The 24845-nt window shown below is 42.7% G+C and overlaps 1 protein-coding gene across 2 annotated transcripts in view; it reads right to left on the minus strand.

The window, feature by feature from the left end:
• Nucleotides 1–24845, minus strand: part of LOC134358937 (G protein-coupled receptor 137Ba-like) — a 44228-nt gene that overhangs the window by 12703 nt on the left and 6680 nt on the right. For both annotated transcript variants that reach the window (XM_063071639.1, XM_063071647.1), the window contains exons 2-3: nt 11447–11496; nt 2654–2876 (exon numbers count right to left, since the gene is read on the minus strand). In XM_063071639.1, coding sequence (XP_062927709.1) covers nt 2654–2876; nt 11447–11496 — 273 coding nt within the window. The remainder of the gene's footprint in view (nt 1–2653; nt 2877–11446; nt 11497–24845) is intronic.

The raw sequence follows: 24845 nt of genomic DNA on the forward strand, positions 1-24845 counted from the left end.
GGGAACATTAGGGGGGGGGCTTCACACAGAGAGTGGTGGGAGTATGGAATGAACTGCCAGATGAGGTGGTAAATGTGGGTTCTTTTTTAATATTTAAGAATAAATTGGACAGATACATGGATGGGAGGTGTATAGAGGGATATGGTCCGTGTGCAGGTCAGTGGGACTAGGCAGAAAATGGGTCGGCACAGCCAAGAAGGGCCAAAGGGCCTGTTTCTGTGCTGTAGTTTCTATGGTTCTATGGTTCTAAAGTGCAATATCTCACACTTGTCTGTATTAAACTCCACTGGCCATTTTTCAGCCCATTTTTCCAGCTGGTCCAATTCCCTCTGCAAGCTTTGAAAACCTTCCTCACTGTCCACTACACCTCCAGTCTTTGTATCATCAGCAAATTTGCTGATCCAACTTACCACATTATCATCCAGATCATTGATATAGAATTGATATGGAGCAGCATTTGCTGGCTCTGGTCCTGAACTTGCTGGAGTTCAGAAGAATGGGGGGGGGGGGTGATCTTGTTGAAACCTATCAAATATGGAAAGGCCTAGATAGAGTGGATGTGGAGAGGATGTTCGTTATAGTGGGGGAGTCTAGAACCAGAGGGTCACAGCCTCAGAATACAAGGATGGAACTTTAGAGCAGAGATGAAGAGGAATTTCATTAAACAAAGCATGTTGAATCTGTGGAATTCATTGCCACAGATGCCTATGGAAGTCAAATCATTGGGTATGTTTAAAGCAGAGGTTGATAGGTTCTTGACTAGTAAGGGCATCAAAAGTTACAGAGAGAAGACAGGAGAATAGGGTTGAGAGAGATGATAAATCTGCCGTGATGGAATAGCAGAGATTAAATGGTCTGAATGGTCTAATTCTTTCTCTATGTCTTATGGTCACAGAAGAGAATTGATTGAAGTGTAATCTTATGAAATATTCTATACAAGGTAACAAGTTTGAATAAGTCTGGGTTGTAAAGTCCAGCCTATGTTAAGAGAATGAAGGTCTTGCCCTGCTTAGATCCCTGACTGAAATGAGTTTGTTGAGTTCAGTGCAGACTGTAGGCCTCACCAGAGGGCAATGAAAGTGGTTTTGGTTGTGGGAATGGTTGAGTCAGGTAAGGGACTAAAGAACCACAGAGGTTTCACGCACAAAGGGAGAAAGGACAAGCAACTTTTCTGTCTACGTAAAGAACACCACCAAACAGGCCATGCTGTCTTCTTGCTCATGACTAGCATAGTGCAGGGGATATAGAAGCTTTAGGAATAGTCATTACCCTACAACCATCAGACTGCTGAACCAGTGTGGATAATTTCATTCACTACTACTCTGAACTGATTCTACAATCTACAGCCCCACTTTCAAAGACTCTTTACAACTCGTGTTCTCAGTATTATTTTTATTTGCAGAGTTTATCTTCTTTTGCACGTTGCTCTATCATTCATTGTTTGTTTTTGTATAGTTTTTTTGTAAAATTCTACTGTATTTTCGCTCTGTAAATTTCTGCAAGAAAATGAATCTCAAGATAGTATATAGTGACTTATCAGTACTTTGATAATAAATTTACTTAGAACTTTGAACCTGTAACATTAACATTGCTTCTCTCTCTATAGAAGCTGCCTGGGTCACTACTTTTTTCAGCATTTGTGTTCATATTTCAGATTTACATTATCAGAAGTATAGTATTTTGCTTTTATATAGGTCAAAAAAAGCCAGTATTAAATGATAAAGTGGCCCCAATACCAACGAATGATGAAAGTCCACAAAACTAATTTAACATGACTGTTTTCTTGTGATCAAGTTAGCTGCTTATTTTCTTGGGGAAACGGTAGAAGTATACTCAGTTATTCTTTTAATTAATCTTAATTTATTTATTGTGATACCACATAGAATCGGGTTTTACGTCCCTTCAAGCTGCGCAATCCTCTGATTTAGTCCTAGCCTAATCATGGAACGATTTACAATGACCAATTAACCTATCAGCTGGTATGTCTTTGGACTGGGAAGAAACTGGAGCATCTGGAGGAAGCCCACGTGGTCACAGGGAGAATGTACAAGTTTCTTAGAGGCAGCAGCGGGAATTGAACCCTGGCTGCCCGTACCGTAAAGTGTTTTACTAACCACTACACTACCATGCAAAGCAATAAATTTCATGATATCATCACATCAGTGATAATAAATCTGACTGATAACCACATTATTCTCCATTTGACAGATCTTCAGCTCCTTACTTAACCTGCCAAACTTTCACTCACTGACTTAAAAATGGAAGAAATTATATAGTTAACTTGGGTTTATATAAAAATGACTCTGAAGGAGGCCTTTTTAGCACCAAGCAATTACAGAGGTATTTGTAGTTAAAACTGAGCCCTCTTCAATGACTTCCTAGCTCTATCATTAATCAATATCTCTCCATAGTGACTCTAAAATGTTATCACTATACCAGAATCACAGCCATTTCATATCTCCGATGCCTTCTTTGACCTTACCTCCCAACATATTAGCTGTTACCACCATCACCTCTCAATTACTTCTGCTAAATCACCGTCACCTGAGATAATTGTTTTCATTCATGAAGAAATCAATGTAAGAAAATTCCATGAAAACTCTAAGGGAAAATGAAGTTACTTCTACCCTTGGGTTTATTGGGATAAACAAACCTTTGATTCTAAGTAGATGTTGGCCAGGGACATTTTAGCGATCTTGTACAGGCTCACAGAGAGGGTGATTGCACACAGCACAAAGAGGGTATCGTTGACGGCCACACGGACAAACACAATGGTCCTGGTTTCACTATGTGTGATCTTCACAAGCAGAGCACAGGTCAAATTGACCAGGAAGAATAGGAGACTAACCAACAGGAAAGCCAGCTGAAGGGGGAGCCTGTAATGGAAAAAGAAACTAATTCAGACTTAGCCATGGAGTATTACTACAAGGAAACTGGCCCCTCAGCCCAACTCATCCATGAATAGTATCAGATCGACTGTGAAAATGGGCAAGCACGCATGCAGCCGATCGATCGCACGGTGAATCAGTTGGACCTCCTTCACTCAGGAAGCACTCAGGGCTTTCGAGTGCGCATGTTTTTGTCTTTGCAGTGTTGGTTCGTCACTTCCACCTTGTAAGTTCCCCAGCAAGTACATTCAGTAAAAACGGTTAGACCGTTGTCTACTGTTGTTTTTGCTCAGTGCATACTGTAACAGTCATGGTGCCCACCAAACCATTTATTTATTGAGTAACAGCGCAGAATAGACCCTTCAGGCACTTCGAGCCATGCCGCTCAGCAATCCTCCAATCTAATCCTAACCTAACCGTGGGACAATTTACAATGACCAATTAACCTACCAACCAGTACATCTTTCAACTGTGGGAGGAAACTGGAGCACCCGGAGGAAACCCACGTGGTCACAGGGAGAACATACAAACTCCTTACAGACATCAGCAGAAATTGAATCTGGGGTGCCTATACTGTAAAATGTAGTGCTAACCACTACACTATTGTGTTACTTGCATTTAGTCTCTATCCTCTAAGCCCCTTCTGTCCATCTACTTATCCAAATCTCCTTTCAATGTTGTTACCCCCACTTGACTCAGCCACTGCCGGCAGCTCAATTTAGCTTGAGATTTATTTATTTACCACATGTACATCAAAACACTCAGTGAAATCTGCCTTTGTGGACTGCCCCCAGCACAACCTAAGGCTGGGGCCAGCCCGGAAGTGTCGCCCACACATTCCACAGTTGACGTGCCCACAGTGTTCAGCAGAACAACATAAGCAACAACAACCAGTACACAATGTGTACCATCTACAAAATGCAGGCTGCTGCTCAGCTCTGGCAGCACAACCAGCAAGTGTGTGGCTGTACCACCATCTGCAGGCTCCCCTCTGAACTGGAAACGTATCTCTGTTACTTCATTAACACGAGAGATTCTGTAGATGTAGGAAATCCAGAGCAACAAACACGCACACACAGTGCTGGAGGAACTCAGCAGGTCAGGCAGCATCTACGGAGGGAAATAAAGTGTTGTTGTTTTAGGCCGAGACCTTTCATCAGGACTGGAAAGGAAGGGTGTAGAACTCAGAATAGAAAGGTTGGCGGGGGGGGGGAGGAGTGCAAGCTTAAAAGGTGATAGGTGAGACCAGGTGAGGAGGAAACTGGGTGGGTGGGGGAACTGCGGATGAAGTAAGAAGCTGGGAGGGGTTGGTAAAGGGCTGAAGGAAGGGGAATCTGATAGGATAATGGACCATGGAAGAAAGGGAAGGAGAGAAACACAATGCTGATTAATCTACTGGAAAATTGAATTTGCCTGGCAGTCCTGATAAAGGGTCTTGGCCTGAAACATTGATTGTTTATTCCTCTCCATAGATGCTGCCTGACCTGCTGAGTTCCTCCAGAATTGTGTGAGTGTGTGTGTTGCTCTGGATTTCCAGCATCTGCAGAATCCTTTGTATTTATTATATACCTGGCAGTGGCTGTCAACTTATTGACTAATGTGAGCCAAGCTTGGTCAATACTTCACATGGAGTGCATCTCCATAGGTGACTGCCAGTGTATCCATTATAAAAACTTGTTCCATTTGTAATGAAGTGAGCTGCTGCAGGAACTGACTGGCTTGGATCCACACCTCAGCTGAGATCCACTGCTGTTCAGTGTAGATTGTGATGACAAGTCTACTCTAATCCATTACAAAATGTGTCTGCCTAGAACAGCAATGCCACCTTAAGCATGATGGTAGTGTAATGTGACTGTCCACATATAAAGGCAACTCTCTCCAAGGAGTATCACCTTGTTATGATGAAGAGGCTTGTGTGCTCATAAGATCTCAAGAGCAATGTCGCCTGGCTCTTCGCTCCTGGTAGGGTCGCCCATGGCGGTAAGGTCAAGGAGGAGGTTCCAGACAAAGCGGCCCAACTAAGACCTCAGTGGTGGAGCTGGCCGAAGATGTTGATTCATCACAAAGGCAGTGAAGGAGGAGAAAAGCCGCAGAAGTGAAGGATCCCCAGTCGTCTCGTATTCTGTGCCACTGCACCCTGACCCCAATCTGTCAAGGACCATGTGGTGGCTGCCCGTGCATGGGTATCACGGTGTTAAAGACATAGAAACATAGAAAATAGGTGCAGGAGTGGGCCATTCGGCCCTTCGAGCCTGCACCACCATTCAGTATGATCATGGCTGATCATCCAACTCAGAACCAGTACCAGCCTTCCCCCCATACCCCCGATCCCTTTAGTCACAAGGACCATATCTAACTCCCTCTTAAATATAGCAAATGAACTGGCCTCAACTGTTTCCTGTGGCAGAGAATTCCACAGATTCACCACTCTCTGTGTGAAGAAGTTTTTCCTAATCTTGGTCCTAAAAGGCTTCCCCTTTATCCTCAAACTGTGACCCCTCGTTCTGGACTTCCCCAACATCGGGAACAATCTTCCTGCATCTAGCCTGTCCAATCCCTTTAGGATTTTATATGTTTCTATAAGGTCCCCCCTCAATCTTCTAAATTCCAACGAGTATAAGCCTAGTCGATCCAGTCTTTCATCATATGAAAGTCCTGCCATCTCAGGAATCAATCTGGTCCTTTCTTTTTTTCTTTTTTTTAAATCTTTTTATTGAGTAAGTATACAAAAAAGGTAAGCCATATAAACATTAATACAATGTTAAAGTATAATAAAATTCCAAAAGATATCAATACCAAAAAGAAATTACTACAAACAATGTAATTTAAACATAAGAAACCAAGATAACATAATAGTATACTAAATTTTATATATATCAATGGAAAAAAAAGAAAAAAAAACCCCAAAAAAAAAACCCACCGTGCAGCTAACTAAAAGCAAGGCAAAGCAATGGGCTAACTTGAAACCAAACAGAGTTAAACTTAAAATCACGTCCTCAATCCCGACCTCCATTAAAAACAGTGAAAAAAAACAAGAAGGGTAAATATTACATTAAATGAAAATATCGAATAAAAGGTCCCCAAATCTGTTCAAATTTAAATGAAGAATCATAAAGGTTACTTCTAATTTTCTCCAAATTCAAACATAAAATCGTCTGAGAAAACCAAAAAAAGGTAGTTGGAGCATTAAGCTCTTTCCAATGTTGTAAAATACATCTTTTCGCCATTAAAGTAAGAAATGCAATCATTCTACGGGCTGAAGGGGAAAGATTACTAGAAATTTTAGGTAGTCCAAAGATAGCAGTAATAGGGTGAGGAGAGATATCTATATTTAATACCTTAGAAATAATATTGAAAATATCTCTCCAAAAAGTTTCCAAAGCAGGGCAAGACCAAAACATATGAGTTAAAGAGGCTATCTGCCCTGAACATCTATCACAGAAAGGATTAATATGCGAGTAAAAACGCGCTAACTTATCTTTGGACATATGTGCTCTATGAACCACTTTAAATTGAATTAGGGAATGTTTAGCACAAATAGAGGAAGTATTAACTAATTGTAAAATCTGCCCCCAATCATCCACAATCAATCTGGTGAACCTTCTTTGTACTTTCTCTATGGCAAGGATGTCTTTCCTCAGATTAGGGGACCAAAACTGCACACAATACTCCAGGTGTGGTCTCACCAAGGCCTTGTACAACTGCAGTAGTACCTCCCTGCTCCTGTACTCGAATCCTCTTGCTATGAATGCCAGCATACCATTCACCTTTTTCACCACCTGCTGTACCTCCATGCCCGCTTTCAATGACTGGTGTATAATGACACACAGGTCTCGTTGCACCTCCCCTTTTCCTAATCGGCCACCATTCAGATAGTAATCTGTTTTCCTATTTTTGCCACCAAAGTGGATAACCTCACATTGATCCACATTAAATTGCATCTGCCATGAATTTGCCCACTCACCTAACCTATCCAAGTCACCCTGCATCCTCTTAGCATCCTCCTCACAGCTAACACTGACGCCCAGCTTTGTGTCATCTGCAAACTTGGAGATGCTGCACTTAATTCCCTCATCTAAGTCATTAATATATATTGTAAACAACTGGGGTCCCAGCACTGAGCCTTGCGGTACCCCACTAGTCACTGCCTGCCATTCTGAAAAGGTCCCGTTTATTCCCACTCTTTGCTTCCTGTCTGCCAACCAATTCTCTATCCACATCAATACCTTACCCCCAATACCGTGTGCTTTAAGTTTGCACACTAATCTCCTGTGTGGGACCTTGTCAAGAGCCTTTTGAAAATCCAAATATACCACATCCACTGGTTCACCCCTATCCACTCTACTAGTTACATCCTCAAAAAATTCTGAGATTCGTCAGACATGATTTTGCTTTCATAAATCCATGCTGACTTTGTCCAATGTGCTGTTATCACATCTTTGATAACTGACTCCAGCATTTTCCCCACCACCGATGTCAGGCTAACCGGTCTATCATTCCCCGGTTTCTCTCTCCCTCCTTTTTTAAAAAGTGGGGTTACATTAACCACCCTCCAATCCTCAGGAACTAGTCCAGAATCTAAAGAGTTTTGAAAAATTATCACTAATGCATCCACTATTTCTTGGGCTACGTCCTTAAGCACTCTGGGATGCAGACCATCTGGCCCTGGGGATTTATCTGCCTTTAATCCCTTCAATTTACCTAACACCACTTCCCTACTAACATGTATTTCCCTCAGTTCCTCCATCTCACTAGACCCTCAGTGCCCTACTATTTCCGGAAGATTATTTGTGTCCTCCTTAGTGAAGACAGAACCAAAGTAGTTATTCAATTGGTCTGCCATGTCCTTGCTCCCCATAATCAATTCACCTGTTTCTGTCTGTAGGGGACCTACATTTGTCTGAACCAATCTTTTTCTTTCCACATATCTATAAAAGCTTTTACAGTCAGTTTTTATGTTCCCTGCCAGTTTTCTCTCATAATCTTTTTTCCCCTTCCTAATTAAGCCCTTTGTCCTCCTCTGCTGGACTCTGAATTTCTCCCAGTCCTCAGGTGAGCCACTTTCTCTGACTAATTTGTGTGCTTCTTCTTTGGAATTGATACTATCCCTAATTTCCCTTGTCAGCCACGGGTGCACTACCTTCCTTGATTTATTCTTTTGCCAAACTGGGGTGAACAATTGTTGTAGTTCATCCATGCGATCTTTAAATACTTGCCATTGCATATCCACCGTCAACCCCTTAAGTGTCATTTGCCAGTCTATCTTAGCTAATTCACATCTCATACCTTCAAAGTTACCCTTCTTTAAGTTCTGAACCTTTGTTTCTGAATTAACTATGTCACTCTCCATCTCAATGAAGAATTCCACCATATTACGGTCATTCTTACCCAAGGGGCCTCTCATGACAAGATTGCTAATTAACCCTTCCTCATTGCTCAATACCTGGTCTAGAATAGCCTGCTCTCTAGTTGGTTCCTCGACATGTTGGTTCAAAAAACCATCCCGCATACATTCCAAGAAATCCTCTTCCTCAGCATCCTTACCAATTTGGTTCACCCAATGTATATGTAGATTGAAGTCACCCATTATAACTGCTGTTCCTTTATTACACACATTCCTAATTTCCTGTTTAATACCATTCCCAACTTCACTACTACTGTTAGGTGGCCTGTACACAACTCCCACCAGCGTCTTCTGCCCCTTAGTGTTATGCAGCTCTACCCATATCGATTCCACATCCTCCCGGCTAATGTCCTTCTTTTCTAATGCGTTAATCTCCTCTCTAACCAGCAATGCTATCCCACCTCCTTTTCTTTCATGTCTATCCCTCCTGAATATTGAATACATTCACACACAGGCATTCTCCATTAGGGGAATATCCCCTAGGGAGAAAATCATACTCCACTCGAGTGCTCACGCTGCTACTAATATTGGCAACTAATATTGGAAATGTATCACTGTTATTTCATTAGTAATGTTTTTTAAATGTTTTCTGCATAACCATAGTGTGATCATTACGTGGAAACTGAAAGCTGCTAATGAACCATCTCATGGTAATAAATTGTTGAGTCTACAATAAAATCAACAGGGGCGAGAGTGGAAAATATGCAAGGGTGTTCAGTGCCACCTGTCTGCATATCACCGATCTCCCTCTCACGGCTGCTGGTGGAAGGTGCAGATTCCTTGAGTCTCATGCTGCAAGGTTCGATTGCCTTGGCATCTCATGGCTGTGGACTCACTTTTGGCTGCGGTTTGACATTTAGTGTCCTCAGTGCTGAACGCGCTTTACTCTTTGCATGATTTGATTGAGGTCTGTAACCATCAACCCAGCACAGAACTGACTAACTCAATAGCCATGGCTGTCGGCTCCCAGACGAGCTTTACGTGCCCTGGCAGCTCGTGACTGTGGACTCACTTTTGGGGACTCTACAATCTGACGCTCAGTGCTTTGTGTGTTAGTCACTTTTCGCTGCCTGCGCGATTAGATTATTTTTCACACATTCAGTGGTCTTGTGTGGGTTTTTTTTTCATTAAACAGGTTTTATGTTGTTTCTTTGTTTTGTGGCTGCCTGCAATAAGATGAATCTCAAAGTTGTAGGCAGTATATATACTTTGATAATAAATGTACTTTGAACTTTGAAAATATTAGTGTGGGCTGTAAGTTTATTGTATCTTAGCTGTTCACTGTAGACTATTAACTTCTATACAGCAGTAGAATATTGTGTTCACTTCACTGTATGAAAGCTGTACAGTGCAGAGTATTATGTTACAATGTGCTATTGTATTACAGACTGACCATCATTATACAATCCAGCAAGTGCCTACGCTATTTAATAATTCAAGTTTATTGTCATCTGACTGTACATATATACAACCAAATGAAACAATGTTCCTCTGGACCACGGTGCACCCACAAAACATATATCACACACAGCACATAACACAAAATATTACCATGAACAAGTTAATAAAATATAATTCAAAATGCATGTGAAGTGCACAGCACAGGTGAGCAGTACAGTGAACAGCTCGCTGTCCTAATGACGAGAACTCAGTGGTGACAGGGTATTCATTAGTCTCACAGCCTGAGCAAAGAAGCTGCTACACAGTCTAGCAGTCCTAGTCTGATACTGCTGTACTTCCTTCCTGATGGTAGTGGGTCAATGGGATCGTGAAATGGATCATACGGATCCTCAACAATGCTTTGGGCCCTTTGTATACAACACTCTTGTTAAGTGTCACAAATAGCAGGGAATGTCCTCTGACCACCAGATGACACAAGGGACTATAGGCTCAACAATGCCATGGAAATAGAAAATGATTAACATTGGGCCCCAGATCTAAGAAAGGATGAGCTGGCATTCAAGTAGATCCAGAGGAAGTTTACAAGAATCATCCCGGGAATTAAAGTGTTAACGTATGAGGAATATCTGATGAGACTCTGAAGGAGGTATCTCTGAAACCTATCAAATATTGAAAAGCCTAGATAGAGTGGATATTGACAGCATGTTTCCAACGTTGGGAGATTCTAAGATGAGAGGGCACAGCCTCAGAATAGAAGGACATCCCAGTAAAATACAGATGAAGAGGTATTTCTTAGCCAGAGAGTGGAGAATCCGTGGAATTCGTTGCCAACAGAGGCTGTGGAGGCCAAGTCATTGGGTATATTTAAAGCGGAGTATGATAGTCAGGGCATCAAAAGTTATAGGCAGAAGGCAGAGGAGTGGGGTTGAGAGGGAAAATAAATCAGCCAAGAGCAAATGGTGGGTCAAATGGCCCAATCCTGCTACTGTGTTTTATGGTCTTATTGTACACTGTGACTGTACTGTACAATGACCATAACAGCTTTTGTATGGCAGGAACTAGAACGGGTTTATTATTGTCAAATGTACCAAGATACAGTCATACAGAACAGATCATTACACAGTCTATCGAGGTCGACAGAACCAGGCAAAACAACAATACAAACTAAAGTTTAGCAGCTACAGAGAAAGTGTAGTGCAGGTAAATGACAAGGCACAAAATCATAGTGAGGTAGATTCTGAGGTCAAGAGTCCAACTTACCATACTAAAGAACTATTTAATCATCTTATACAGTGGGATAGAATCTGCCATTCAGCCTGAACAGTTGGTACAGATGAAATAGATAGAAAAGTTGGTGCAGATGAGATGGGACGGTTGGCGCAGATGAGATAGATAAGAAAGTTGGCGCAGATGAGATGGGACGGTTGGCGCAGACGAGATGGGACGGTTGGTACGGATGAGATGGGACGGTTGGTACGGATGAGATGGGACGGTTGGTACGGATGAGATGGGACAGTTGGTGCAGATGAGATGGGGAAGTTGGTACGGATGAGATGGGACGGTTGGTGCAGATGAGATGGGGAAGTTGGTATAGATGAGATGATTGTGCTTTTAGGCTTTTATATCTTCTGCCTGATGGTTGGGGGCAGAAGAGAGAATGTCTGGGGTGGATGGGTTTTCGAATTTCGATGGCTGCTTTACTGGGGCAGCGAGAGATGAAGACAGAATGAAGTGTGTACTGTAAATGCTTTACCTGTATTTTTGAAGCTCTGGATGATACTTGGATTTTGCTTTAAAGATCACCTGGAATATGAAAAAAAACAAGTGATTCACTAAAGTCCACACATGAGCAGGAAACACACAGAAAATGCTAGAGGAACTCAGCAGATCACGCAGCATCAGTGGAGAGGAATAAAGAGTCAACAATTCAGGCTGAGACCCTTCATCAGGACTCTTGAAGGGTCTCGGCCCTAAACATCTATTCTTTATTCCTCTCCATAGATGCTGCCTGACCTGCTGAGTTCTTCCAACATTGTGTGTGTGTTAGTCTAGATTTCCAGCATCAGCAAGATCTCCTGTGTTTATGACCAAGAGAGTCAGTGCTGAAGTAAGGTAGTAATATATATTGTCACCGGCTTCATGGTTCATCACATGGCTTCCAATAAGGACTTTTTTTTACATTAATCGGAAAACAGGTAAATTGGAAAAGATTAAGTTAATTTTGATCAACACACAAACGAAATGCTGGAGGAACTTAGCAAGTTAGATTCTATGGAGGGGAGTAAACAGCTGACTTTTCATGCCAGGACCTCTCAACAACTGTTTTCCCCCTCCACATAGAACCTGCCTGACTTGCTGAGTTCCTCCTTTGTCTGAAGGGTCTTCAACCTCTTTCTCTCTTCACAGATGCTGCCTGACCTGCTGAGCATTTCCACCCTTTTCTGTTTTAATATCACATTTTCAGCATCTGCAGTTTTCTTCTGGTATTTCAAAAATAAGTGCATCTTCAATGATACAGAGTAACAGTAGCTTAGTTATGTGACAGAATTCTGACAGCATTGATCCAGAGATGCAAGTTTGAATCCCATCCTGGTATCTGCGAAAGTTAATTCAATTAAATAAATCTGGAAGTTTACGACAGCTGTTTCCCTCACCCCCCACTATTTTCCCTTCACCTATTACCAGCCGGCTTGTACTTCCTGCCCTCCTTCCACCTTCTTATTTTGGCTTCTTCTCCCCTTCCTTTCCAGTCTCAGCCCAAAACATTGACTGTCTATTCCATAGGTGCTGCCTGATTTGCTGAGTTCCTCCAGCACTTTGTGTATTGACCTCAATTAAGTTGTGCGGCTTACTTAGATGTCACTAACTAATTTGTGTGTTCTTCCCTGGTTATACCTCACACAGGAAGTTATCAACTATTGAACACAATGGAGTACTGACTCAGAAAGTTTAAAATATTTAAACAGAGAATTAGATTGGTATTTTGAAAGGAAGGATATAACCAGATGTGGGGAAAAAAACACAATGGGCAGTAGAAGATGACAGATGACGTAGAAACATTGATTGCAGGAACAAAGCCGATGTTCTCTGTCATTCTGTTTATATCAGCTTTTCAGATCTACACAACTTTCATTGCTTGTTTTTAGAGTGAACACCTTCCAGGTGCCAGGGTCCGCGATGTTTCTGAACGTGTCCACAATATCCTGAAAAGGGATGGTGAGCAGCCAGAAGCCGTGGTTTATATTGGTATCAATGACATAGGTAGAAAAAAGAGTAGGTCCTGAAACCAGAATACAGGGAGTAGGAAGGAAGCTGAGAAGCAGGACCTCAGGGGTAGTGTTCTCGGGCTTACTGCCTGTGCTACACAACAGTGAGGATCGGAATAGAATGAGGGGGCAGATAAATGCATGGCTGTAGAATGGGAACGGGGGCAGGGATTCGGATTTCTAGATAATTGGGACCATCTGGGACAGGTGAGACCTGTACAAACGGGGCAGTTGCACATGTGGGCATGTTGGAAGAGGTTTAAGCTAATATGGCAGGGGGATGGGAATCAGTCTGACAGTGCCGAGGATGAGCCAGCAGGTTTACAAGTAGATGATGGGTGTAACATGAATGTAAGGAAGGACAGGCCAATGACTGGGTACAAAAGCAGGCAGAGCAAAGAGTTGAATTGTACCACAGAGGCAAAATTCAAAAGGTCTTGGTCCTGGAGGACTGGAAAATTGCAAACGTCACTTCACTGTTTTAGAGGGAGGAAGGTAAAAGAAAGGAGATTATAGGTCAGTTAGCCTACCTCAGTGGTTGGGAAAGTGTCGGAGTCTATTATTAAGGATAAGGTTTCAGGGTACTTGGAGATTAATTATAAAATAAGTCAAAGTCAGTATGGTTTCTGTAAAGGGAAATCTTGCCTGACAAATCTGTTTGGGCTCTTTGGGGAAATAACAAGCAGGGTGGACAAAGAAGAGACTGTGGATGTCAATTACTTGGATCTTCAGAAAGCATTTGATAAGGTGCCACATCTGCCTTCTCACCATATTCTTTGATGCCCAGACTGATCAGAAAACTATCAACTTCTGCCTTAAATTATACCCACGGACTTGGCCTCCACTGCAGTTTGTGGCAGAGCATTCCACAGATTCACTAATCTCTGGCTAAAACAAAAAATCCTCCTTACCTCTGTTCTAAAAGGCCACTCCTCAATTTAGAGACTGTGCCCTCTAGTTCTGGATACCCCCAGCACAGGAAACAGCCTCTCCACATCCACCCTACCTAGTCCTTTCAATATTCGGTAGGTTTCAATAAAATACCCCCACACATTCTTCTCAATTTCAGTGAGTACCGGCCCAAAGCTGCCAAATGCTCTTCATATATTAACCCTTTCACTCCTGGAATCATCCTCATGAAACTCCTCTGGACTCTCTCCAAAACAACACATCCTTTCTGAGATATGGGGCCCAAGACTGTTGACAATACTCCCAAGTGTGGCTTGACTAGTGTCCTATGAAGCTTCAGCATCATCTCCTTGCTTTTATACTCTATCTCCTTGAAATAAATGTCAACATTGCATTTGCCTTCTTTACCACAGACTCAACCTGCAAATCAACCTTCTGGGAGTCTTGCATGAGGACTCCGAAGTCCCTCTGCACCTCTGATGTTGCAACCTTCTCCCCATTTAGATAATAGTCTGCACTATTATTCCTTTTACCAAAAAGCATTATCATACATTTCCAAACACTGCATGCTATTGCCACTTTTTTGCCCATTCTTTCAATTTGGTTCCAATTTACTCTGCAAAGAAACAGTCAGTTTTGGTCAATATCCCCACTGCTCCTCCCCAAGCCTCTGTGGGGAAAAATAAAGTTCCAAAGAATAACATACAAAATTCTGGAGAATCTGTTACGTTTATGAAAGTTCCAAATTTCAATTATGAGAGAATTCTCAACGTGAACCGAAATGACATGACTATAATGTTAAGTCAATGCCCTTCATTCTGGGCTTTCACACCCGACAAAGCAGTTCCTCTGTTCATCCCTAAATTTCACCTTTTCCAACACCCTCATCTCAACTCACCAACAGCACCTCTGCTGCACCTGTCCACAATTCACCCCAGGAAGAGAATACAAGCCCAGCTTGTGCCTCATTACCCACATATTTAAACAGTATTGGGAAATGTATGATAATGCTTTTTGGTAAAAGGAACCATAGTGGAGACTATTATCTAAATGGGGAGAAAATTAAAATGTACAAGGTGCAGAGGGACTTAGGAGTCCTCGTGCAAGATTCCCAGAAGGTTAATTTACAAATACAATGTTGGCATTTATTTCAAGGGGAATAGAATATAAAAGCAAAGAGATATTGCTGACAACAGGAATTCTGCAGATGCTGGAAATTCAAGCAACACACATCAAAGTTGCTGGTGAACGCAGCAGGCCAAGCAGCATCTATAGGAAGAGGTGCAGTCGACGTTTCAGGCCGAGACCCTTCGTCAGGACTAACTGAAGGTCAACTGCACCTCTTCCTAGAGATGCTGCCTGGCCTGCTGCGTTCACCAGCAACTTTGATGTGTGTTGCTTGAGATATTGCTGAGCTTTTTTAGGACTCTAGTCAGGCTGCACTTGGAGTAATGTCAACAATTTTGGGCCCCTATCTCAGAAAGGATGTGTTGTCTTTGGAGAGAGTCTAGAGGAGGTTCACGAAGATGAAGGGGTTAACATATGAGGAGCGTTTGGTAGCCTTGGGCCTGTACTCGCTGGAATTTAGAAGAATGCAGGAGATCTCATTGAAACCTACTGAATATTGAAAGGTCTAGACAAGGTCAATGTGGAGAGGATATTTCTTATGGTGGGGGTATCCAGAACTATAGGCCACAGCCTCAAAATTGAGGGGTGACCTTTTAGAACAGAGGTAAGGAGGAATTTTTTTAGCCAATGCTCTGCCACAGACTACGGTGGAGGCCAAGTCCATGGGTATATTTAAGCCAGAAGTTTATAGTTTCCTGATTGGTCAGAGCATCAAAGGATATGGTGAGAAGGTGGGTGCATGGGGTTGACTGGATCCGGGATCAGAAATGATGGAATGGTGGAGCAGACTCGATGGGCTGAATGGCCTAATTCAGCCACAATTTTTTTTATGGTCTTATGGAACCTAAGGCAAAAATGATTATCTGAAGGTACACTGCTGGTGAATAAATCTTACTGCAGGACTCACCCCTTGAGTGAAGGGATCCAAGTTCACTAAACCAACCTCTACATAGAATTTAGGCTGAAACTCCACCACGGGTTTGCTAAAGGCGTATGTCAATGATAATAAATCTGATGCTGATTCTAACTCCTTTACCTCAGTGTGTCCATCTGAAAGCAAGCAGGACTTTCATTACCTGAGTGGACTGTCATCGAAGAATCAGAAGCAGGTTTAATGTCACTGACATGTGTCGTAAATGTGTTGTTTTGTGGCAGCAGCACAGTGTAATGTATAAAAAAAACACTACAAGTTGTGCTAGTGACCTAGAGATACAGAGAATGATGGAGAATGCCAGAGGTAAGTTTCTACTTTACACAGAGACTGGTATATGTGTGGAAGACTCTGCAAGGGGTGGTGGTCGAAGCAGATATAGTACTGTACAATAGTCTTTGCTTTACTATTTTGTACATTTTTATTGCACATTAGTAAATTATTGTGTTTATTATTATTCTGTACTTTATTATTAGTTAAGTCTGCACTCTGCTAAGAGTGTTTTTAAATGTTGCTGCTGTAACGAAAGAATTTCCCACTCCAGATGAATAAAGTACTTATTATTATTATTATTATTATTATTATTATATCAGGAATATTTAAGAAACTCTTCGATGAAAGAAAAATGGATGGCTATGGAGGAAGAAAGGGTTAAATTGATGCTGGTAGTCTGAAAGGTCGGTACAAAGGGCCTGTACTGTGCTGTACAATTCTAGACAGATAGACAGATAGGGCAAAAGAGCAATAGTGAGGTAGTGTTCATGGTCTGTTCAGAAATCTAATGGCAGAGAGGAAGAAACTGTTCCTTGAATATTGAATGTAGGGCTTTTGTCCAAAATTTATGTGATTAATATATATTCAAAGAAGAAACCCCTCGTGCTGTTTTGTTTTAATATTCCTTTGATTCTTCTGTTTGGTTGCTGTTAACAGCGGTGTGGAGATTAACCTTTTCCTGTAGGAAAGAGTAAATCAGCCTTACAGAAAGTTGGCATTGTTAAGGCTGGACCTCAGTGACACAATACTGTGTGCTGTCACAGGATGTGCTGAACCATGCCATCTGTGCTCTGAGAATGTTATTCAACAACATGCCGACCCTTTGCATGGCATTGAGTGCATAAAGTCAAGTGAAAGAAAACCCATGGTTAAAGCACATGATGAAATTCTCCTTTATAACTCCTAAAGCACCTTTTGTTTTATAAAGTACCACGGACCACTTGATGGGGCAACATAGCACCCAGCCTTCGTGTGATGGCTGGCAGCTTGCTGTTGTAGACTGACGTGGGACAGCTTGTAGAGTTATAAAGCAATAGGGGACAGAAAGAGTCAAAGGAATAACACTTTGCACACAGGTCTGGTTATTCCAGTTGGAAACACAAGAGATTCCACAGACACTGGAAATCCAGAATAACATACAAAAAGTACTGGAGGAACTCAGCAGGCCAGGCAGTGTCTACGGGAAAAGTACAGTCAACCTTTGGGGCCGAGACCCTTCATCAGGACTGGAGAGGAAAAGGGCAGAAGCCAGACTAAGAAGGTAGGAGAAAAAATAGAGAAATTAATTTTATTTGTCAGATGTACATTGAAACATACAGTGAAGTGCGTCGTTTGCGTCAACTGTCAACACAGTCCAAGATGTGAAGCAGGCAGCCTGCAAACATTGCCATCCTTCCGGTGCCAATATGGCAAGCCCACAACTAACCCTAACTTGTACATCGTTGGGAGGAAGGTGGCCTAAGCACTTGGAAGAAACCCATGGGGATGCAGGGAGAACGTAGAAACTCCTTGTAGACAGTAGCAGAATTGAACCCAGGTCACAGGCATTACACTAAGCACCACACTACTGTCCCACCCACACGCTACCATGCTGCCCAGGGGAAGAGTACAAGCTGGCAAGTGACAGACAGGTGATACCAGAGGAGGGTAAAGGTGGGTGGGGGGGAGGAGGGGGATTGAAGTAAGAAACCAAAAAGGGATTAGATGGAAGAGATAAAGGACTGAAGAAAGAAGAATCTAATAAACTCCAAAGTAAATTTATTATTGGGGTACCTATATGTCACTATTTACTACCTTGAGGTTCATTTTCTTGCAGGCATTCACAGGAAAATAAAGAACTACAAGAGAACTAAATTGAATGGGTGTGAGCTACTGTGCCTGACATTCAGGACCAAGTACATTCCCCACCCCCTCCAAAAGACACTGATCGACCCGCTGAGTCCAAAATCAAAATCAAAATAAAATTTATTATCAAGGTACCCTGAGATACATTTTCTTGCGAACATTTACAGGAAAACAAAGAAATACAATTATGAACAACTACACCCAAACAGAGACTAACAAACAACCACTGTGCAAAAAGAAGGCAAATTGTACAAATTTAAAAAGAATACCAAGATCATAAGTTCTAGACTTTATGAAAGTGAGTCTGCATGTTCTGGAATCTGTTGAGAAGAGTGCAGTTATCCACACCAGTTCAGGGGCCTGATGGTTGTAGGGTAACAGCTATTTCTGAACCTGATGTTGTGGGTCTAAGGCTCCTGTACCTCCTTCCCGATGGCAGTAGCAAGAAGAGAGCAGGGGCTGGACGGTGGGGACCTCGATGAAGGATGCTGCTTTCTAGTGGCAACGCTCCTTGTAAATGTGCTCACTGGTGGTGAGTGATGGACTTTAATAGGAGAGGACAGTGGACCATAGAAAAATGCGAAGGAGGACAGGAACCAAAGGGAGGTAATGGGCAGGTGAGGAGAAGAGAAGGGGGGTGAGATGATAACCAGAATGGGGAATAGAAAAAGGGGGAAGATGAGGGTCAGAAATTAGCAGATGTTGGAGAAATCGATGTTCATGCTGTCAGGTTGGAGGCTACCCAGACAAAATAGGAAGCGTTTACTCCTGCAGCCTGAGTGTGGCCTCATCATGGCAGTAGAGAAAGCCATAGGCAGACATGTTAGAATGGGAATGGGAATGGGAGGTCAAATTGAAATGTTTATATGACAGAAGAGTATGTGTCCGCTAAGGTTCCTCACCCTGATGCCTGGTTGTAGGATCCATAAAGGCACCACTGTAAAAAGGTCACACATCCAGTTTTGTCATCCCACACACACTTGGCAACATTCCCTCTTTGTTATTTAGTACTCTAAACAGACAAAAAACCATGGTGAGATCTCACTGAATGCTCTGCTGCTATTTATAGACTTCCACAACCAGCGCCCCTGCCATCTACTATCGAAACTGCAATTAGAAAGTGATACTTAGTGAAGCTGGAACTCCCCAAAAATTCTTTCACTGAAATACTTCACAGAAGGATGTTTGGCATTCTTCAAATAATCTTGTTGTGTAGATAGCATATAACTCGGAATTTCCTTACCTCAAAAAGGTGATGGAGGCTAGAATGTTGTAGGTATTCCGTTGTCAGAGAGAGACACAGCACAGAAACAGGACCTTTGACTCATCGTGTCCACACAAGCATCTGACACTATTTTATACACAGTCCTATACCCAAACCCATCAGAATCAGGTTTGTTATCATTGACATACGTCATGGGCAGCACAGCAACATAGCAGCTAGCGTAAAACCATCACAGCACCAGTGACCCGGGTTCAAATCGCACCGCTGTCTGTCAGGAGATTGTATTTTCTCCCCATGGCTTCATCTGGGTGCTCCGGTATGTTTCCTCCCATATTCCAAAGACGTACAGGTTAGTAGGGTAATTGGCCACATGGGTGTAGTAGGGGTGTAGTAGGGCTGCATGGGCTTGTGGACTGGCAGGGCCTGCATTGTGCTGTATCTCAAAATAAAATAAATAAAATGTGTTGTGTTGTTTTGTGGCAATGGTACAATGCAGTAAATAAAAATTACTCTAAGGTACAGTAAGAAATATTTAAAACAAATAAGTAGTGCAAAAGTGACATAGTGTTCATGGTCCATTCAGAAATTCAATGGTGGAGAGGAAAAAGCTGTTCCAAAAACACTGAGTGTATGTCCCCGGGCTCCTGTACCTCCTCCTTGATGGCAGTAATGAGAAGAGGGCATGTCCTGGGTGGTGAGGTCCTTCATGATGGATGTCAACTTATTGAGGCCTCACCATTTTTACACCAATCCTATACCCAACCCATTTCTTTCTCCTCACTTTTCTGTCAACCTCTCCTAGATTCTGCCGCTAATCTACGTACCAGGGGCAATTTTCAGCGGTCAATGAACTTGCCAACCTGCCTGTTTTTGGGACATGGGAGAAAACTGGAGGACCCTGAGGCAACATGTGGACATTGGGAAAATGTCCAACCTGCATAAAGACAGCAGTCGAGGTCAGAATCAAACTCAGGTGGCTGGAGCTGTGGAGAAACTCCACCTGGCTGTGCCAATCTGCTGCTCATAAAGAAATGTAGGTAAGTTCATGAAACATTGGGGATTTAAGTGTCTGGGGACAGGCAAAGAAGAGGAGTTGAGATCTGGGGCAGATCAGTCATGAACATATCAAATGACAGGCAGGCTTGAGAGGTGGAGTAGGTGCCCCTGCTCTTATTTTCTTGAGTCCTTATACCAATATCTTTAATATTTTAGGTACTTGAAGGTAATATTGGAATGATAAAGCACTGCAGCATAGAATCAGACTCTTCAGCACATTTAGACAATGCCAGCCTGATCTTCTACCTAGTACCATTGCCCTGTACCAAACCATAGCCCTCCATACCTCTCTCATCCATGTACCTATCTAGAGTTCTCTTCAATATCATAATTGAACCCAAAATACTGCTGCTACTACTACTACTACTACGTCGACTCAGGCCTAGGGGGCTGGCATCAGGCAGAACAGGTCAGGGCCTTGCCTTGCCACTGGTACCACGTAGCCCAGTACTACCTGTCTCGGGTCAGGTTGTCGGCGACTCAACCAGCATGCCCTCTGGTGCACTTCGGTTAACCAGGGAGGAGGGTGTGTAGGCACCCAGCAGGACTAAAAACAAAACCTGTCAAAGGGCGGATGAACTCTTTGTGAGTCAACGGCCACCTACTGTCTGTGTGAGGAGTGGCGCGCCACACAGTCTTTTGTTTTGCGCCTTGTAAGGCAAGAACCCAAAATCCACAGTATCAATTCTGTCGGCAGCCTGTTCCACACTCGCACCAAGTTTTAAGTGAAGAAGTTCCCCCTAAAATTTCCCTTAAATATCTTACCTTTCACCCTAAACGTCTGAGTCCTAGTTCTAGTCTCATTCAACTTCACTGCACTGCGACAGACAGAAAAGCTCTACAACAGGTAGTCAAAACTATTAACACATCATCGGCACCAGCTTACATTCAGGACATATACACAGAAAAGTGCCAGGAATATCGTGAAGGATCCCACCCACTCTGCTCATGGTCTGTTTGTAATGAGGCTGCCTAGCATCCACGCTAGGACCACTAAGCTCAAAAACAGTTACTTTCCTCAAGCAGTGAGGCTGATCAACACCTCCACCCAGTAACCCACCCCTCCACAACCCCCACCACCACTACTTGATCATTTCCTGTCACAGTCATCTTACGTACAGACACTCCTGTGCCTGGTACAGGTGTCCCCCACTTTTCGAACGTTCACTTTACAAAACCTCACTGTTATGAAAGACCTACATTAGTACCCTGTTTTCGCTTTCAGAGTGTTTTCACTGTTATAAAAAAAAATCAGCGTGCGATAAAAGGCAGCGCGCGCCCCGAGCAGCCACTCTCTCCCTGATTTTCGCCAGCATTGCTTAAACACGAGCCTGTGAGCAGCTGTTTGCAAGATGAGTTCTAAGGTATCGGAAAAGCCTGAAAGAGCTCGTAAGGGTATTATACTTAGCGTAAAACTAGACATAATTAAGAGTTTTGATCGTGGTGAATGAAGTAAGGACAAAGTGAGTTTGGCTTGTGGAAGCTGATGAACATGATGTTGAAGAGGTTTTGGCATCCCATGACCAAGAACTGACAGATGAAGAGCTGATGCAATTGGAAGGAAAAAGGATAACAATCGAAACCGAATGAGTAATGATAAAGTACAACTTTAATTTTGAAAGGGTACATAGGTTTAGGGGATATTTGCAGGATGGTTTGAGTCCTTACAAAGAACTGTGTGATAGAAAAATGCACGAGGCTCAGCAGTCAAGCAAGCCTTCCACATCAGCCACAGCAGACGACGAACCTCGACCTTCGACATCGAGGCGGGCAGAGATAGGAGAAGATGAGCTGCCTGCTCTAATGGAAACAGACGATGACAAGATGACACCCCAGTATCCCACCACCCCAACCTCCAGGTCGCGGACAGATACCGATTCGTGGAAAATGCAGCAGTAGCCGGGGGGCATACAGCACATCTTCAAGAAAAAATCCGAAATAAACATGCTAATTAATTAGGTGCCACCCCACACGTAAATGTTGGCCCAGATCAGAGACGACGCAATCGGAAATCAACACTGATCTGGGCCGACAATTACGTGTCGGGCGGCACCTAATTAATTAGCTTGTTTATTTTGGCTTTTTTCTTAAAGATGTGCTGTGTGCCTCCCTGATACCGCTGCATTCCTGCATGCTTCGCGGCAATGTATCGCTCGGCAGCCTGGAGGGTGGGGGCCACTGCACCACCCCAATCTGCGACGACTCAGCCTAACACACCATCATCAGTGTGCTTGGCGCTGTCCCGATTCCCATAAGCGATACTACACTGTACATACATTATTTCTACTTTATATCGGCTGTGTATTTCTATGTGTTATTTGGTATGATTTGGCAGCTTCATAGCTTAAAGGTTACTGGAGAGAGTGTTCTTGCCAACAGCGCTTGCGTGAGATTTTCTGCCGATGGTGCTTGCATGAGATTTTCGCTACGGAGAACAGTTCAGTAATGATTGTGGAAAAGTATTTCTACTTTATATAGGCTGTGTATTTATCATATCGTTCCTGCTTTTACTCTATGTTACTGTTATTTTAGGTTTGATGTGTTATTTGGCATGATTTGGTAGGTTATTTTTGGGTCTGCGAATGCTCACAAAATTTTCCCATATAAATAAATGGTAATTGCTTCTTCGCTTTACGACATTCCGGCTTATGAACCGTTTCATCAGAATGCTCTACCTTCAGGTGGCGGGGGAAACCTGTATCACTTTTTGGACACAATCAGTCGATGTACAAACTATCTTATATCATTATATATACTCTGTTCTTTATCTTATTGTGTGTGTGATTTTTGTGCTGCATCAGATCGAGAGTAACAATTATTTTGTTCTCCTTTACACTTGTGTACTGGAATGACATTAAACAATCTTGAACCTTGAAGAAAGTCTTAATGGAGGAAGTGGCCCACTGTTAGGGAGGCAAACACAGAGTTTAGAAGCGGAAGGAATAACGCCAGTAATGGGGCTCAGAAACTTGGGCATGATCAGTAGACCAGAGAGGTGGGGGGAAGGTGAAGGAGTCTGCAGTGAAACTAAAATGCCTCAAGAATATCACACAGGTCTAGCAGATTGAGTCTATGTAGGGGGAAGAATAGCCACAGACATTTTCAAATCTAGGAACTTAGCATATCTGCCACAGAATAATGAAAGCACAAAATACAGAACTGAAATCAGCCAAAAGTGACAGTTTTAGCTGAAGCTTCTGCTTTTCTCAACGTAGCACCCTCACTGATTTAGTTTGTCAACCTCTGCCTTGATATCTTCACTCAATTCAGGAATGTTTCCACAACCTACGGACTCACTTTCAAGGACTCTACAATTCGTTCTCAGTATTATCTATTTACTTATTTAATACCTGTGTTTTGTTTTTTTGAAGTTTGTCTTTTTTTGCATATTAGTTGTCAGTTTTTGTGTGTAGTTTTTCATTGATTCTATAATTTTTCTTTGTTCTACTGTGAATGCCTACAAGAAAATGAATTTCAAGGTGGTATATGGTGGCATAAACTCAAGGTACACCTGCTCATTAATACAAATATCTAATCAGCCAATCATATGGCAGCAACTCAATGCATAAAAGCACGCAGCCATGGTCAAGAGGTTCAGATGTTCTTTACTCTTCCACCTATTGTCTCCAGCTTCTAACTTCATTCCCTCCATCCCTCCCACCCACCTTCCCCCTCAGCTGATCTCACCTATCACCTGCCAGCTTATACTCCTTCCCCACCTTCTTATTCTAGGTTTTACTCCCCCCTTCTTTCCAGTCCTGGTAAGGCCCTCGGCCTGAAACGTCCACAGTTTATTCCCCTCCATAGATGCTGCATGAGTTGCTGAGTTCCTCCAGCATTTTTGGAGTGTTTCTTAAGATCCCCAGCATCTGCAGAATCTCTTGTTTATGACTATTCCAAGACAACTGATGAGTCTGAGTCAGTTGTGTCTATGAACCATCAACACTTCACCCTGTTTATGTGATACTTCCTCTTCTTAAAGGTCGCTTCCAGCTATTAATGACTGGTTTCATAAGCAATTATTTAACACTGGGCCCACCAAACTTATTTTTTATTTTTCCTCATGGTCTAAAGAAATAAGAGTCTTTTTCCTTTCCTATCTCTTAATTTCACTTTTGCTAGCTGATACCACAACACACAGATGACAACAGATTTATGGGTCTGTTACATCGAGTGGTTTTCTTGGCAAAACATTCTCGACACCAAACTTCCCTTTTAACACTCAGTCATTGGCTCAAAGGAGGCTTTGGCTCAAGAGAGGTGCTGGCTCGGGGTAAGCTTCTGTTAAGGTTCCTTTTTCTCTCTCTTACTGTACCTAGTGTAGTCAGTGGCTGTTGTGTGTTCTTCATGGGAGTCCTGGGAAACCCAGAGTCTCCCAGGGAACTACATCTGCTTCAGCTCCCTGAAGACCGTGTTAGGGACCTGGAGCAGCAGCTGGATGACCTCCAGCTTGTGCAGCAGGAGAGTGAGGAGACGATCGATCAGAGTTACGGGGAAGTAGTCACCCCAAAGTTGCAGG

Source organism: Mobula hypostoma, chromosome 2 (assembly GCF_963921235.1).
Source record: "Mobula hypostoma chromosome 2, sMobHyp1.1, whole genome shotgun sequence".
Taxonomy (NCBI): domain Eukaryota; kingdom Metazoa; phylum Chordata; class Chondrichthyes; order Myliobatiformes; family Myliobatidae; genus Mobula; species Mobula hypostoma.